This window comes from Podarcis liolepis (genome assembly GCF_965112155.1).
Source record: "Podarcis liolepis genome assembly, chromosome: 6".
Taxonomy (NCBI): domain Eukaryota; kingdom Metazoa; phylum Chordata; class Lepidosauria; order Squamata; family Lacertidae; genus Podarcis; species Podarcis liolepis.
The window spans coordinates 38916380-38931650 of record NC_139559.1 but is presented as its reverse complement, the minus strand read 5'-3'; the positions used below and the strand labels follow the sequence as shown (position 1 = coordinate 38931650).

Sequence of the window (15271 nt, the reverse complement as noted above, 5' to 3'; positions counted from 1 at the left end):
CTTGCACTCTTAATCTTCAGCCCTTATAGCAATTAAAACAATTAATGACACATCTCATAATTGCCTGCAATTATGAAACTTTAAACGGATAGAAACGGATACAATGCTTACAATTCTCCTTAGTACTATTATGCATTGCAAGGGCAATATATTTTCTCCATGCTAGCTTGAGTAACCCCCCAACCCATTTTCTTAACTCTGATCAGGTCAACCTTAAAATAGCCTCATTGTTTTGGCTCTGTCATCTTGCAGTGTTTGGGTGATCTTAGTTGAGCAGTGGTGTTCGGCAATTGCCGATTTTAAATTTGCCTAAATTTAAATGAATTCACATGTGCAAATACAGACACAACAGCAGGCTTGGTGAGGAGGCAGCTCCCCCCGTGGACGAAGTGGCAATCCTATGTAGATGTTGATTAGCATGCCTAGCTTCACTCAGGAGGGTAAAGAGACACCCTCCAGCTGTACTGGAATAAATTGCACACCAAACTTTGGTATTGGGTAATGAGCAGAAAACCCATCTATTCCCTCATGTCTTCCCTTTCACAACTTCTTGGAATGACTCCCCCATAGCAAATGCTAATTACCTGGTCCAATGAAAACTTCCTGGGATTGGCCTGAGGGGGTCTATCGCTTTCACAAACCTTGGCAATTTATGTAAAGTTTTTTCATGGCAATAAGGTTTCCTTGAACTGAACTATGTATGTAACCTTTCTGTGGCTCTTCTCTGGCTGCAGTTAAAAGAAGAACACCCCTCCACCCTTTTAATTCAAATAACCTTCAAGAGTCAATGTTCCCACCTCTTCCATACAGAGTTCACCTGCCTCCCCTAGGCTTGGTGTAAGAAGGCCTATCATTTATACAGGCAGGGGCCCAGCCTTCCCTCTGCTTTGACTGTCTTGCCCTTCTCCCTGCAACGTGAGGAGAATCTTTAGGGCATGGCATTAATCTTCTCCCACCTCCCGCCGAGTGACAGGCGTGAGTGCAGCTCTGTTCATAATATTCTGCATAAGGGTCTCTGAACTACATCAAGCCAGTGTAAAAATGTCACATAAGCCATGAGAAATCATTTCAGGTGCTCTATTGTTCACTTATTCTCTCTCTCTCTCTTTCAAGAATTATTTCCACAGGTGAAGCCAAGGAATGAGAACAACCTATGTTTCCTAAATAAAGCATTAGGCAGGATTTGGGAACAGCAAGGTCCCAAGTTTACAGCACAGCCTCTTTGAGCTACTCAAGCAATGGAAAAGAGCTATTGTGCAGTGCGAACAAGCCATGCTCAAAGGAAGAAGTGATGCTAAGAGGCTTTATGTGGAAAGAAGGGTTAAGGGTAAGGTATACAGAAGAGGAACTGTGTGCATAGAAAGTAGTTGTTCAAATGACAGATCAGTGATCCATCACAAAAACTCTAAAGGTGGTGGTGGTGGTGGTGAGGCATTAAACCACAGCAGAACTAGTATTAATACATGGTTTCCCACAGTCGTCAGAGAAATCCTCAAGAGTCCTAAGAATGAGGCAGAAAAGTTTAAGCCTCTTTCACAGTGGACAAAAACCTCCAAAAAACCAGAGGCAGATTTGGGTACAGCACTAGTATACTCAGAAAGAAGTCCACTTAATATCAGTGGGATTTGCTTCCCAGTATGGAGGTTGGGGACCCCAGCAGGATCAATCTGCCTCCACTATGTGGGCTGGTGGCAATCCCTGGACATTTACAAGTGTTCTGCTGTTGTTTTCTCTTTAACCCCTCAAACTGTTGTGTAATCACTGAGCGCAACTCCAGGTGCAACACGCCCGATTGTGTATCCTCAGGGTTCATTAATTTCTGCAGAAGCAAGCAAAAAATAAAAATAAAAATAAATCACTAGCAGAAATAGCAGCAAGGACCCAGGATTCAGCGCTGTATTTTCTTTAGAAAGCACACACATAAAAACATGCTAATTGAATTTGGATGTTTTTGAGAAACGCAAGGCAGCTCATGCTGGGAAGCAAGCTAAAAATGGCTCCTCACAAATTCTCTCAGTGCAGATGTGCCAGTGGGCCTCAGTTTTGCCTGCAACAGTCGCTGCAATTTCTAGCTTCACTGACACAGCATATCACCCTGTGTCAGCAATCTTCATCCTGAGTTGCAGAATCACCTGCTGCTATTCCACATATGCAGAAGCACAAACAGCTTTGCTTCTCTGTCAGAGACAATTTATAGCGCATTATTTTAAGTATGGATGCTGTGAAACAACTTTCAAAATAGCACAGATATAAAATGGGACTCCATTTTTTTCATGTAGCCCTCCAAACCTGTGCAGGATTCCTAGGGATATGTATAGTGACCACATGTGCAGAAAATACTGTTCCATAGCACTCTTCAGGCGTTGCCCCTCACACAATTACCATAATGTGATGAGAGTCATGCTGTACTCCTTGTCCCTGTAGAATGCAATGAGATGCACTCATGTGGGAGAAAATAAAAGGGTTCAGTGGAAGTTTAGCCTGTGACCCCAGCCTCTGGAATCAACCCTGTCCTATTTGCCTCGCTGCACCTTGCTGCAACTACATTGTCTTATCCTAGGCGCCAATCATTGTAATTCCAGCACTTGACAAAATTTTGGGAACTGTGCTTGGTTGACAGATAGAGCACATGGCTTATCCTGACACATTTCAAGCTAAAATTGTTTCTCTTCATATGATTGATTTAGTATTATCTCTTAACAGTTGGAGAGGTTTGCTCACTGCTCACGTCAAGCAAAGACAATGGCACCAAGTGAGAAAGCTCTGCAAGGAAAGATGCATTTGTTTGAAAATACACTGAGAGCTCAGGAACTTGGGCCAACTGAATCTCCCAGGTATTTTCAGACACTCCTCTCTCCTCCACATATTGCAATGCTCAATGAGGAAAAGAGCATTTCTGTCTCATAGCATGCAAAGTGGCCCATAAGATCAGCGGTGTAGCGTGGGTTATCAGCACCCGGGGCAAGGCAAGTAATTTGCGCCCCCTAACCCGGGGCAAGGCAATTAATTTGCGCCCCCTAACCCGGGGCAAGGCAAGTACAGTAATTTACTCTCCCAAGCAGCAGCAGCGAGGCTTCTCTTTCCCCCGCGCTCTCCTGGAGCTGCCTCTTTTCTTTCCTTTTTTCCCTTTCTCCAAGGCTTTTCGCTTTCTCTCCTTCCTCTTCCACACCGCAGCGTTTCCTGGCTGCTTCCCCCCCCTTCCCCTCTCTCTCCTCCTCTCTCTGCTTGCCTTGCCCTGCCCTGCCTGAGAGCGCCCTGAGGAGACTCCGCTCTCCTTTTTGACCAGGCGAGGTGGAAAAGTCTCTTCCCGCCCCCTCGCCAGACTCCCTGCTCGGCTCGGCTCACTACCCAGGCGGCCAGTGGAGAGAGAGCCGCAATTACCATAAAGCTCCTCTCCCTCCGCTTCGCCAAGCTGTCAAAGCCCGGCAGCAGCAGGCGCAGCCAGACCCCCGCCAGCCAGCCAGCCCGCCCGCCCAGCTTCCTCTCCTTTTTTTGCCCGCGGCAGAAGGCTTCGCTCTCCCCCTTCCGCGACCTCCTCGCCAAGCCGAGCGAGCGCGGGTTCCCTAACTCGTGGATTTTAGTAGGGGCAGAGAGCTGCTAGTGCGAGCGCGCCCCCCGCCCATGTTGCGCCCGGTGCGGCCGGCCCCCCTGGCACCCCCCACGCTACGCCACTGCATAAGATCAGATCACAAGAGTACAGAGCAGTTGTGTTAAGCTTGAGAGTTAAAAGCAACAAGAGCAATTTCTCTTATTCAGGACAATTAGCCTAGAAATAGGATATCTGTCAAACAGATGTGACAAATTATTGACAGACAGATATTACGTTCAATAGACCAAAGCTGAAAACATTACAGATTCAGTTCCAAATGCTGTACAAAAGGAGAATAATAGAGATAAAAAGATATATGGTGACATCAGCAACCTATGATAACTGCTTAAGAGCAGTTTCCCAGAGAATAAAGGTCAAACCATCAATTTCACCAGCTGATTCCTTTTTTTGAATTTTCTATTTTACATATACAAGCGAAATGAAAACATAAAGATAAATCCCCTTTGACTTCACTCCCCCCCCCCCATTGTGGATCTTAATATAATTATTTTCCCCTCTGCATCTCTTTCATAACTTTATTCTCATAAATCCTTTATCATTCCATAGTTCAAATTTTTGCTACAAGTTTTCTGTCAATCCTACCAATATATGTAATTGTTTACAATAGTTTTTCAAACAGATTGTAAACTTTCCCCATTCGTTATTAAAGTCCACCTCTTCCTGGTTTCTAACTCTTCCTGTAAGTTTTGCAATCTCAGCATAGTTCATCAATTTTATCTGCCACTCTTCCTTGGTCAGAGTTGTAGCATCTTTCCATTTCTGGGCTAACAGAATCTGTGCAGCCGTGGTCGCATACATAAATAGTTTAACCTGGTCCTTCAGGATCTCTGGACCTTTAATACCTAAGAGAAAAGCTTCTTGTTTCTTAGGAAAAGTTACTCCTAAGAAAATAACTGATTCCTAGTCTGCTCTACTAGTTTAGTGGATACACACATGCATACCACCAAAGAAAGTCAAGGGATGTAATCTGCTAATAAATAACTTAATATGGCGAATAGGCCAAAAACAGAAGGAGGGTCTTTGATTGCAAATGGCAGAATAGAAATCATAGGAAAAAAAGACATGGACCACACTTTTCTCCCATACATCACTGCATCAACAGAACTTCAAAGCCAGTGAAGTACCAGGATATCTCTCTGATAAAACTTGTGAAGGCAGAAGAACTTTATTCAGCTTTCATTGCTTCTCTTTTTGCAGACTCAAGTGAAGTTTCAAAGTCTCTTCAAAATTTCATATTTGATTCCAGCTGCTTTTGCAGATTGAATTTGGTGGTCTTTTTTTAAAAACTTTCCTCTATTTTTGTCCCCAATGAAATAACCTATGTTTGTTTCCTGCTAGTCATTAAAAAGCACTCTGCACAAAAAATGTTTCACTTCCTTAAGATCTCTGTGAGAAGAGTCTCTTCTCTTAACTGGGAACAGTGGTACAGAAACAATCACGAACAGGTTAACAACAAAGGAGACATGTAAAACACTTCACCATTGAGTAAAACACAGTTCTTAATGGAATTGCACTTTAGGTATTTTTCATTATTTAGTAACTCTCCCCAATTCACAATTAAGAGAATTAGCAGCTCTGATGAATATTTAGGCCCTCTCACCCCATAACAGATGAGTTGAAGACATCCCTGCTCCATCTCTATTGGGAAACTTCGTGTGTGGTTCAGTTTCTTTGAATTCTTCCTGCCAAGCTAGAGATAAGGCATCCTTGCAAAAATGATCAGCCAATTTAAATTTACAATGGGACATTATAGTTGAGGAAGCACAACTCTTGCACCTCACAGCTGGGCCCACCTCCATTTGCTGCTTTGACAAAAAATAGAATAGAAGAAGTCATGTTGATCCATTAGAAAAAGGAGGGGAAAAAATCTAAGATGCAGTATCATAATACATTTATTAGGAGCAACTAAAGGTCATGAAGTGCTGAGCTAGCTTTTGTGATTCATTGAACTCTTCCTACAGCTGGATGTTAAACAAACAAGAAGGGGGGAGAAGCAAGAAAGATGTTGGTAAACGGCTTAGAGCACAACCATCTGTAATACGGGTTCTAAGAAGATGATGATTCACGAAGCTGTCTGGGGTACACTGTACTCTGTGTTTATAGCTCCAAGGCAGGGGTGGCTAACTCTTTTCACTTAATAATCACACAGCAGGATTATCATCTCTGATGGCCATGTGTCCGACTTTTCAGAGGACAGTCTTCTGTTTGCAGGCCTGTCAGAGGACAGTCGTCTCATTTGAAGGGTTGTTCAGTCCATGTCTTGTTTATAGATGAAGAACCATAAGGTGAGAGGGCATGTTGCACATCAAGAGTCAGCACCTGGGCAGTGCAGATCACCTGGCCACAGTCTTCCCCACAATGCAGAGATGCAACGTGTTTCTATTTAAATTATAATAATAATTTCCAAATTTACATCTGTACACATTAACCCATGCAAATCTAATGCAGTTCTGTGTTCCTGTCACAGACTGCTGCCCCTGCTAAAGAAGTTGATAGTTAACTCTTTAATGACAAGAGAAGCAGCTCCCACAGGTGCTCCGAATATATATATACACACAGACATTTTCTAACCTCTAGGCAGCTGTCCACAGGTTGCAGCAACAGTGGGCCCCCTCCCCTCCTCCAGCTTATATACCCTCTTCTGAGGGGTTGCATGACTGCAACCTGAGACTTTGCCTGCATGGAAGTTGTTGCTGCTCTTCCCTTTTCAAGCCCCTCCTGGTCCTAGGAGACAGTGGGGTGGGAGAAAGTAAAGAGTTGACTGGCCTTTCCCTTGTCTGAATAGTTTCTTCTTCCTCTGTGACATCCTGCACACCTTCTTCCATCTCAAACTGCCCTGACTCTTCCTCCTCTCCCTGACTTGGCTCCTGCCATGCAGGCAGCACTGAGTCCCATTAATCATTAGCTCACACTCCTGGGTTACACTCCTGGCCCCCTGCCTCCACCCCACACTTTTTGGAGCCCTGCCAGTCCATGCCTGTTCTTCTCTGCCTTTTTATGATGCATAAATGCCAACCTACTGCTAGCTATGGACTATTGGTTACTTGAATATGGCCCAAGAGGTCTACTTTGAGTAGAACTACATTGAATACAACCCTATGAGTCTTTTTTTGTTCAATATGAGCTAATATAGAAAATCAAAAAACTGGAAAATCAAGTCCCTTGTACTGCCTTCTGAAAATCCATTTCCAAAGAATTAAATTCTACAAATAAAAATGTAGCACAAACCAGACTCCTTGAGATGATACCCTCATCTACTGCCATACACACAGCACTAGACAAATTATTCACCATTACAGAGCCATGAATGATAGCCACTAAAATGCTTAACTGAATCAGTGAACCCAAGAGCAGGGCTTCATGGCTGGGACCTCTTGCATTTTCTCATCCCCGACAGGAGTGGAATGCAGTTGATCTGTTACAGTCGAGGTTCTGGATTATTTACATGGTGTTGGCTCCCTTAAGCAACAGACTCTAGTGGACTGCAAAGGCAATAAATTTCCATCATAATCATTTTGGTGTTGCTGGGTACAATCTGGTTCCTTTTTTCAGAAGCACAGTTTATCACACTCATAAACAGGTTCAGAGCAAGGACCATGAAGACAGTAAATATCAGGGAATCGAACAGCTGACACAACCTGGGAAGCAGTGACTCAGCTACCAGCTCACTGTTTAAAATTTGGTTTAGAGGGAGGGAGTTTGTCACTCTCCTCTTTTCTCTCAAGTGAAATGAGTTTTGAACATCAAGAAAGTTCGGAGCAAACCATCAATTTCCTACAATTGCATGCTCACATTAAATACCATCCAAGTGGAATTGTGCTGTTTTAAGTGTATGCTCACCAGCTGAAGTGTTGTGTGGATCACCACCCACATCTATTCCCAATGGCTGTAGGGTAAATGTGATAAATGAGAGCTACTGACAAAACAGCCTGGGGCAACTGAGATATGTACATTGTGAATTCACTGCAGAGGGATCACCATGAAGTAGAGAAAATTATAAGCGACACTTCATGGAGGACAACACAGATAAATTGTGCCTAATCATAAGAAAGAGAAAACCCGTGAAGACAACAGTGGTATCAAACTAAGAAGAAACCTTCTATCTAGATTGCATCTATTGATACAGTCTAGTTCCAGTAGAATTCATGCACATGTTGCCACGGTCTTCAATCAAATGGTGACTATTTCCAGTTTGGGTAAAGTCTTAGACTGAACCTATCAGACTGAATTGAAAAATTAAAGAACAACCTAGTGAGTAGTGACTGGATAAGATCTGAGCTCCATCACAGAATCTGTTTGCAACTACTCAGAGACAATTTCTTTCCCCCATCAGCCCATCCCAAGATAGCACAGATGTAGCACTAAATGAGCAATCCAAACCCTCCTTACATTGGGCTGAAGGTGGGTTTGGAAGGAGCAGAGGTGTCCTTCAACCCAGCTCTCCTTGTGCCAACCTCCTCCATCTACTTGCCTACCATGCTGCTGGGTGGCAGGCACATTGGCTGGATCGCTGTTGGATGCAGCCATGATGAACATCAGGGCTGTGGATGCAGTGGTGGCCGCACTGCCCCACAAAGCCATATCAGTGGGGAATTGGGGTATGGATTGCTCTAATACCAGATATAGGTAAGTTAAAGGTAAAGGACCCCTGGATGGTTAAGTCCAGTCAAATTCAACTATGGGGCGCAGTGCTTATCTCCGCTTTCAGGCCAAGGGAGCCGGTATTTGTCTGCAGACAGCTTTTTCCGGGTCATGTGGCCAGCATGAATAAATGGTGCACAGAACACCTTGACATATGCCAAAGCGCACAGAAACATTGTTTACCTTTCCCCTATAGCAGTACCTATTTATCTACTCATGCAGGTATGCTTTCAAGCTGCTAGGTTGGCAGGAGCTGGGACAAAACAACGGGAGCTCACACTGTCGTTCGGTTTTGAACAGCTGACCTTACGATCGGCAAGCCCAAGAGGCTCAGTGGGTTAGACCACAGTGCCACCCGTGTCCCTTTAAAACCAGGTGTATAACTGCATTGTGTGGGTGAAATTTAAAGCAAAAGATTGAATTTATTGGTTATATCTAGACATTTTAAAGGACAAGGCCAATGAGTTCTGTGGATCACAGAATCATTCAAACTTATTGTAAAGCTGATCAGTTGTTCATGGGACGGTATTTGAATTCCTACATTTCTAAATAAAAGTACCAAAGTCTCAAAACACTTTCAATCTAAACATGGTTTGTATGTTACACTAACAACATTCAGAAGTGCCATCCAGAATCCTTGCCACTGCTATATTTTCTAACACTAAAGAGGGGAAGGTCAGGATATGGCTGGACAGAAGACACATGTAACAAAACTGCATCCTGCACATACTTGAACACTATCCACCTGCCGCACATTTTATCTCCAATCACAATATTGTGATTTCATAGCCTCTTGCACACACAAACACAACCTTGAAATCTAGAAGACTAAAACAACAAAGGGCAATTCTATGTAAAAGTAGCCTACTGCCAAACACAAGGAGAGGAATGAATGGAAGTGGCTTCTGCTAGGGATGGGATTTGATAGCAGAATGAAGTCCAAATCCCCGAACCATATTTCATTCATAGTGGCACTGTCCAATTTCCATTTCTTAGAGACAATAGTGTGCTGATGAGAAGGAAAACTCCTCCTCCCCTGGTGCACTGACAGTTGTCTCTGGCCAGACTCAGATAAAAATAAAGCTACCTTTGGCACTATCCATACCTGAAGCAAATGTTAAGAGTCCTTTGGAATATGCAAGGCTTTCCCATTGCAGAGGAGCTAAGCTTAAAGCCTACTGTGGTTTTAAAGAGCAAGGCTTACCTGTCTTTCTGACATGACATAGAGGTAATTATGATCTGTGGAGAAGGCCATGTCACGAAGGATATGACTCCCGTCCTTGAAAACTGGCACCATTTCATACTGAATGCCACCATGAGGAGGCCCATCTGCTCGGATCTGGAATAAAGACATACTGCAGGTTAAATCACTGTCATTAAATGTGAGGGAGAAATACAGGCAGATCCTAACCAAGTGGCTATACGATGGGAAGTAAATACGTGGCTGGTCTGATACCCAGCACATCCAAATGGAATCATATTATAAGAGTGCTGTGAAGAATTCGCAAACAACATTTGGAATGCATTTTAGGTATTCAATGGTTAAATTGCACAGAGAATGGAAAGGAAAACAGAGGAGAGTCCCTGCTCCATTGACCTTAAATGAATACTTGGATGCTTATAGGCTTTCTTCATGACTGGGCCCCCCACTATTCAGGTTCCAGTTGTGTCTATGCAGATACAACTTGAATGCATGCAAGCCCTTTGTCAGGGATGGGAAACCTTTGACTCTGCAGGTATTGGAATTCAGCTAGTCCCAGCCAGCATGGCCAATGGTCAGGGATGATGGGAGCTGTAGTTTAGGAGCATCTGGAGGGCCACAGATTTCCCGTCCCAGCTTTATGTGTACATAATAAATGAATATATGGAAGCTGAATGATTTTGCTCATTCCCACCCCACTATGTCTTGATTCTTCATACAATTTCACCAAGTGAAAAAGCAAGTGTGTCACTTCTAAATGTCAACAGAACACAGGCTTGACCTGAATGCATTGTTTGATCATGCATTCCTTTGAAACAGAATATAGACATTCAAACACAGTTCTTCATTTAATTTGTGAGCAACAGGCCACATAACAGAGGTACGAATACAGGAACCAGACCCTGCAGCATACCCAGATGCCAACTCTGTCCCTTTGTCTACACTGACAACACTATTACAGGTCTGAATAATGTCATACACAACATCAGCTCATCTTCCAATGTGAAATATGTATATCTATATCTCCATATAACTCTATATACCTGTCAACAATGCCCTCCTGTGTTCAACATAGGAGAAATAGACCAGTTGCTACACTAAATAACAAACAGAAACAAATCTAATATCAGGAAAAGCAATATTAATAAAAACAGTGGGAGAACATTTCAACCTTTCAGAACGCTCTGGAACAAATAGTTCCACACTGGAACAAAGGAATTTCAAAGCAAAACTACAATGTGAAACTGCTGAATTACAATTCATCAAGAGGTTCTCACTTGCGGACTGAATCAGCAAAATTTAATTTTATCACACTATGTGTGTTAATTGGCTTAACAATGCCAGAATGTTTGTATTATTTATACAACTTTGTGCGAGAGAGAATGGCAACTGTTACCATCAGTACTTTATTTGTATTTTATTCCCTCTGCAAATACCGCCTCTCATCTGATGCAGGACCTGATTCAGTAGTTCAGAATGGACACCAATTTGATCCAGATCGATTCAGACCTGAATTCAAATTGTGTTTCTCCCATTCACTTGCACTGGGAAACCAAAACAGCCACAACCTTCTTGCATTTCCCCCCACATAAGTGAATGCAATTTGAAGTCACGGTAGTCACTTATGAGGGGAATAACTCTTTGTCAGCCACAGTTAAAGTATTGCTTTTTTCAGTTACCATTATTGGATTGTGTTGGGCAAGATTCTGGCATGAATTGGAAGCTATAGCTGTCAGTGAGGATAGAGGGGCCTGGAGGGCCGCGTTTGGAGCCCAGGCCTAGGGCTCTCTACCCTTAATGTACCTTCACCGTGAGAGGATGGAAACGTAGACAATGTAGGTAGGGGCTCTAAACACCAATTCCCAGGTCATTTTTCATTATTCCTTTGTACATTGGCTCCAGATTTGAAAACAACACTTTACTGCACCTTTACCTATCCCCCCCCCCTTTTTTGAAAAACCCCAACTATTAATTTCTCACTTATAAGCATTGGAAATTGGACCCTAACTGCCCCCCATGCATGCCTGTGCCTATCGCCTTCCAAGGTGACAGGCAACATCTTCCAAAGCAATAAAGTGTCCCCAAAGCCCCAAATTCTAGTATCAAAACATAAAAGTAAATAAAAAAATATTTTTATTACATAAGAGCAAAAGCCTTCCATCAGTTATACATGGCATACACTGAGTGGCATAGCAGCCCACAGTCTGAGTTAGCAAATTACATATATAACTGCAGCTTAGGCTGGTAATAGTTAGAAACTTGAACAATGACTTTTCAAATTCAGTTAGCGGAAGCCTACACCCCATTGTTTTAATGATTCTCTGGGCTATCACCACCTTGGGCTATAGGGATCGGCAGCATAGCAGCCAACTCCTAGGGGCCTAAGTTCCTTTGCCCCCCCCCTCCCCAAGTTGATGGGCATGTGTGTGCACTGTGTCTCGTGAGCAATTATTTGGGCCAGGGCTTACAAGCCACCCTCACCCCCAATATTTTATTTTAGTTGGCAGACATAGAATAATAGAGTTGGAAAGGAAGTTGAAGATCATCTAATCCAGCCCCCTTGCAATGCAGGAATATGCAGCTGTCCCTTACAGGGATCAAACCTGCAACCGTGGCGGGATCAGCGCTATGCTCTAACTAACTGAGCTATCCAGTAGGTAGGACTAAGCAGAATCACATTATTGAATGTTCATCCACACAAAAATAGAACATCAGGGAGAAATATTCTAGCATAGGTCTCCCCTCTAACACTTAAAGGGGTTTTTTTTGGGGGGGTTGTTGTTAAATGAAGGAGTATTCAAGCATGTGAGTCCCACATAAAGTACAGTGGTGCCCCGCAAGACGAAATTAATTCGTTCCGCAATTTTTGCTGTCTAGCGAATTTTTCTTCTTGCGAAGCACGGTTTAAACGGTTTAACAAAGTCGCAAGACGTTTTCGTCTTGCGAAGCAAGCCCATAGGGGAATTCGTCTTGCGAGGCAAATCGCGAATGAAAAAACCTTTCGTCTAGCGAGTTTTTTGTCTTGCGAGGCATTCGTCTTGCGGGGCACCACTGCATGAAACAGTACAACCCTGACATGGGTTTATCAACCATCAACACCTAGGCATTTGCCTAAAATCAGTAATGAAAATGTGATTTAGATCAGCCCTGTGAGGCTGCCCAGCTTGTGCAGAAGATTTTGAGGTGTTGTTACAAGCAGCAAATTGTGAGCTATTTCATTTATTATGTCTTTTTTAAAACTATTGTGAGAGTGCCATTTGGATTTGTCTACTTTGGGCACTAGAATGAAATACCTAAAAACAAGTTTGAAATTTTTATCCAGTACAGGTCACCTCCTGAAGTCTGCCGACTCCAATAAATGAAAATATAGTCCTTGGCTGATAAACAAATCAAGCAGAAGGGTATTTGGCTTGTTCTGTACGAAGGCCTCCTGGCCTGTTGGTGTGGGTGATATTTTAGGCTTCATTATACAAATCCCTCCTGCTGCAAGAAAACTCTGCTTGGATTATAACAGACCCCTATGCACACAGCAGGAACAGAACTGTTTTGAGTACACCCGGGTCTCTTTTCCAATGTTAATCATTTATGGCCTTTGGGGAGTGAGGGGGGAGGGATAAACAAACAAATTACATTGTCTTTTCCCTACCAGGATTTGCATATTTGAGTAGCCATTTGATTACAACATGGTGTCTACATAACACCAAGCTGCAAACATTGGCAACCATCAGGCTGGGAGATTAGACCAGCCATGTGAACCAAGGGCTCCATGAAGCTGCCTGATGGGCCAGTGGCACTCACTGACAGAGATTCTGTTACTTGCTGGCCAGAAAACCGCTGTGTGGGAAGGGGCGCTTCAAAGCACTTGCATGAGATTCCATGCTAGGAGGATGGGGACAGAGACTGAGCTGTTGCGAGGGGGAAGAGCTTGTCACAAAGGAGCCATCTGCTGCAGCCTCCTGCCTGGCTGTCGCTCATTGTCCCATCTTGCTGTTCAGTGACTCAATTTCTAATTGTCAAGCTATGGCTGAAGGATGAAAAGAAAATGTTAGCGATGGCTGAGCTTCTGGGAAAGGTAGGAGAGAAGTCGAGAAGGGCCGAGGAGAGAATCAGAACATTTACAGAACACTTTCCTTTCCCCCCAAAATGACAATCATAATAATTTATAATGTTGGTTTAGTTCCAAAAGGAAAATAAGTGTGCCGTGTTGCATGATGGGTAAGACAAGACAAAACTAATTCCAAAAGCCCCATCTCCGCTCAACATCTCTGCCACTTTTAAGAAAGCAGATTGCTGCTCTGTCCCCGAGCCCAGCTCTCCCAGCAACCTCCTTCTCCACCCATCATTAAACCAGCTGTTTAAAACAGTTGCCAAGACAACAGCCTCCAAAGTCCTTCCATTAAAATGTCTGATTGTAATTTAATTAATCCTCGCAGGCCAGTAGGCAATGTGTTTCTAGGCCTGGCGTGGTGGCATTTCTTGATCACTGAGACATGACTGAGTTGGAGTTTCTGGCAAGGACGCATTGCCTTTTCTTTCCATGAGCAGATAATCAGCAAATCCTTCATAAAACAGGATATCCTCATCTCATTCAGGTCAGAAGAAATGCCCTGAGTGGACTATGGTGCTAGGGAGGCAGTTCAATGCCCTCCTAAGCCACAAATTATCTGTATGATTCTGGCTGTGTCAGCTAGTCTTGCTGTTGGATTCAGGCACTCGTCTTTAATGCTAGGTACATAATAAATGGTAGAGGGAAAAATAAGCACCTGTGCATTTTCTTATGACTATCAGAGAAAAAAAAACTTAGCTGTTACACATGAGGAAGAGACCCTCCTTTGTCATTGTATTGGTCACCATCTAACTCACAGAAGGTGACAATCTGAAGAGAGCTTTGAAGGCTCCCTGTGCATTTTAGAACCCTGCATTATTAAGGTTCTCAAATGTAGCTGGTACATCCATGGCTTTAGAGTGACACCTTGTAACAGCAATAGAGGTGGCAGAACCAGCATGCTCATTCCTGCTGTCCCCCTCACATGTTTGTTAACAAAGCATGCTTCCTAAAGCAATTGCAAGCATTTGCATGGTTTCCATTGATCCAAACTAGAATGTGCAGTTTTTAAAATGCCAGTGTGGAAGCTATGCATTATTTAGGGATTCTAGAGCCATAAGCCATTCTTACATTTTGAAGGAGGCCTTAGATGTGTTAGATGTTGCTGGACTCCAACTCCAATCATCCCTGCCCACTAGACATTCAGGGGCTGATGCCCACTAGACATTCAGGGGCTGATGGAGTCCAAAAACATCTGGAGGGCCACAGCATGACCACTTCAGCTTCAGATGGACAACTGTTGCACAGTGGCATCTTGAGACAGGTACCTTCTCTTTTTGTCTACAATAATTCACTTTCATAGCAATAGTTTTAAAACCTTTCCCCCAAAGGTCTCCATTAATCATTTATTGGGGCCATGCAGATTCTGAAAGAACTAGAGCTAATTAATAAGTGACCAGTTGAATCTCAGAAATTCCATGGAAAAAGGCATATCTGCAGGTAGAAACTCACAGAACAGTTCATGAAACAGAGGATGGAGAAGAAGCCTACACTAGGACTCAGCTGTGATGCTGAGGAGTCTCCTGGGATGGAAGAAGCTTGTTTTCTCAATCAATGCTGATGTGTGTTTGCAAATACTGGTTGAAAGGAGCCTAACAGCATAATCTGCAAATCCAAATATTAGCACCAGCTCAGAGCATTCAAGGCCAGCAAAACATTTGCATGTGACCGAGCAGAATGCATTCCAATTTGGAAATTTCAGTTCTTTAAAGGC

The 15271-nt window shown here is 43.3% G+C and overlaps 1 protein-coding gene across 2 annotated transcripts in view; it reads right to left on the bottom strand.

Moving 5' to 3' along the window:
- PLXNA2 (plexin A2) overlaps nucleotides 1–15271 on the bottom strand; it is a 400950-nt gene that overhangs the window by 231057 nt on the left and 154622 nt on the right. For both annotated transcript variants that reach the window (XM_083508745.1, XM_083508746.1), the window contains exon 4: nucleotides 9456–9590. In XM_083508745.1, coding sequence (XP_083364871.1) covers nucleotides 9456–9590 — 135 coding nt within the window. The remainder of the gene's footprint in view (nucleotides 1–9455; nucleotides 9591–15271) is intronic.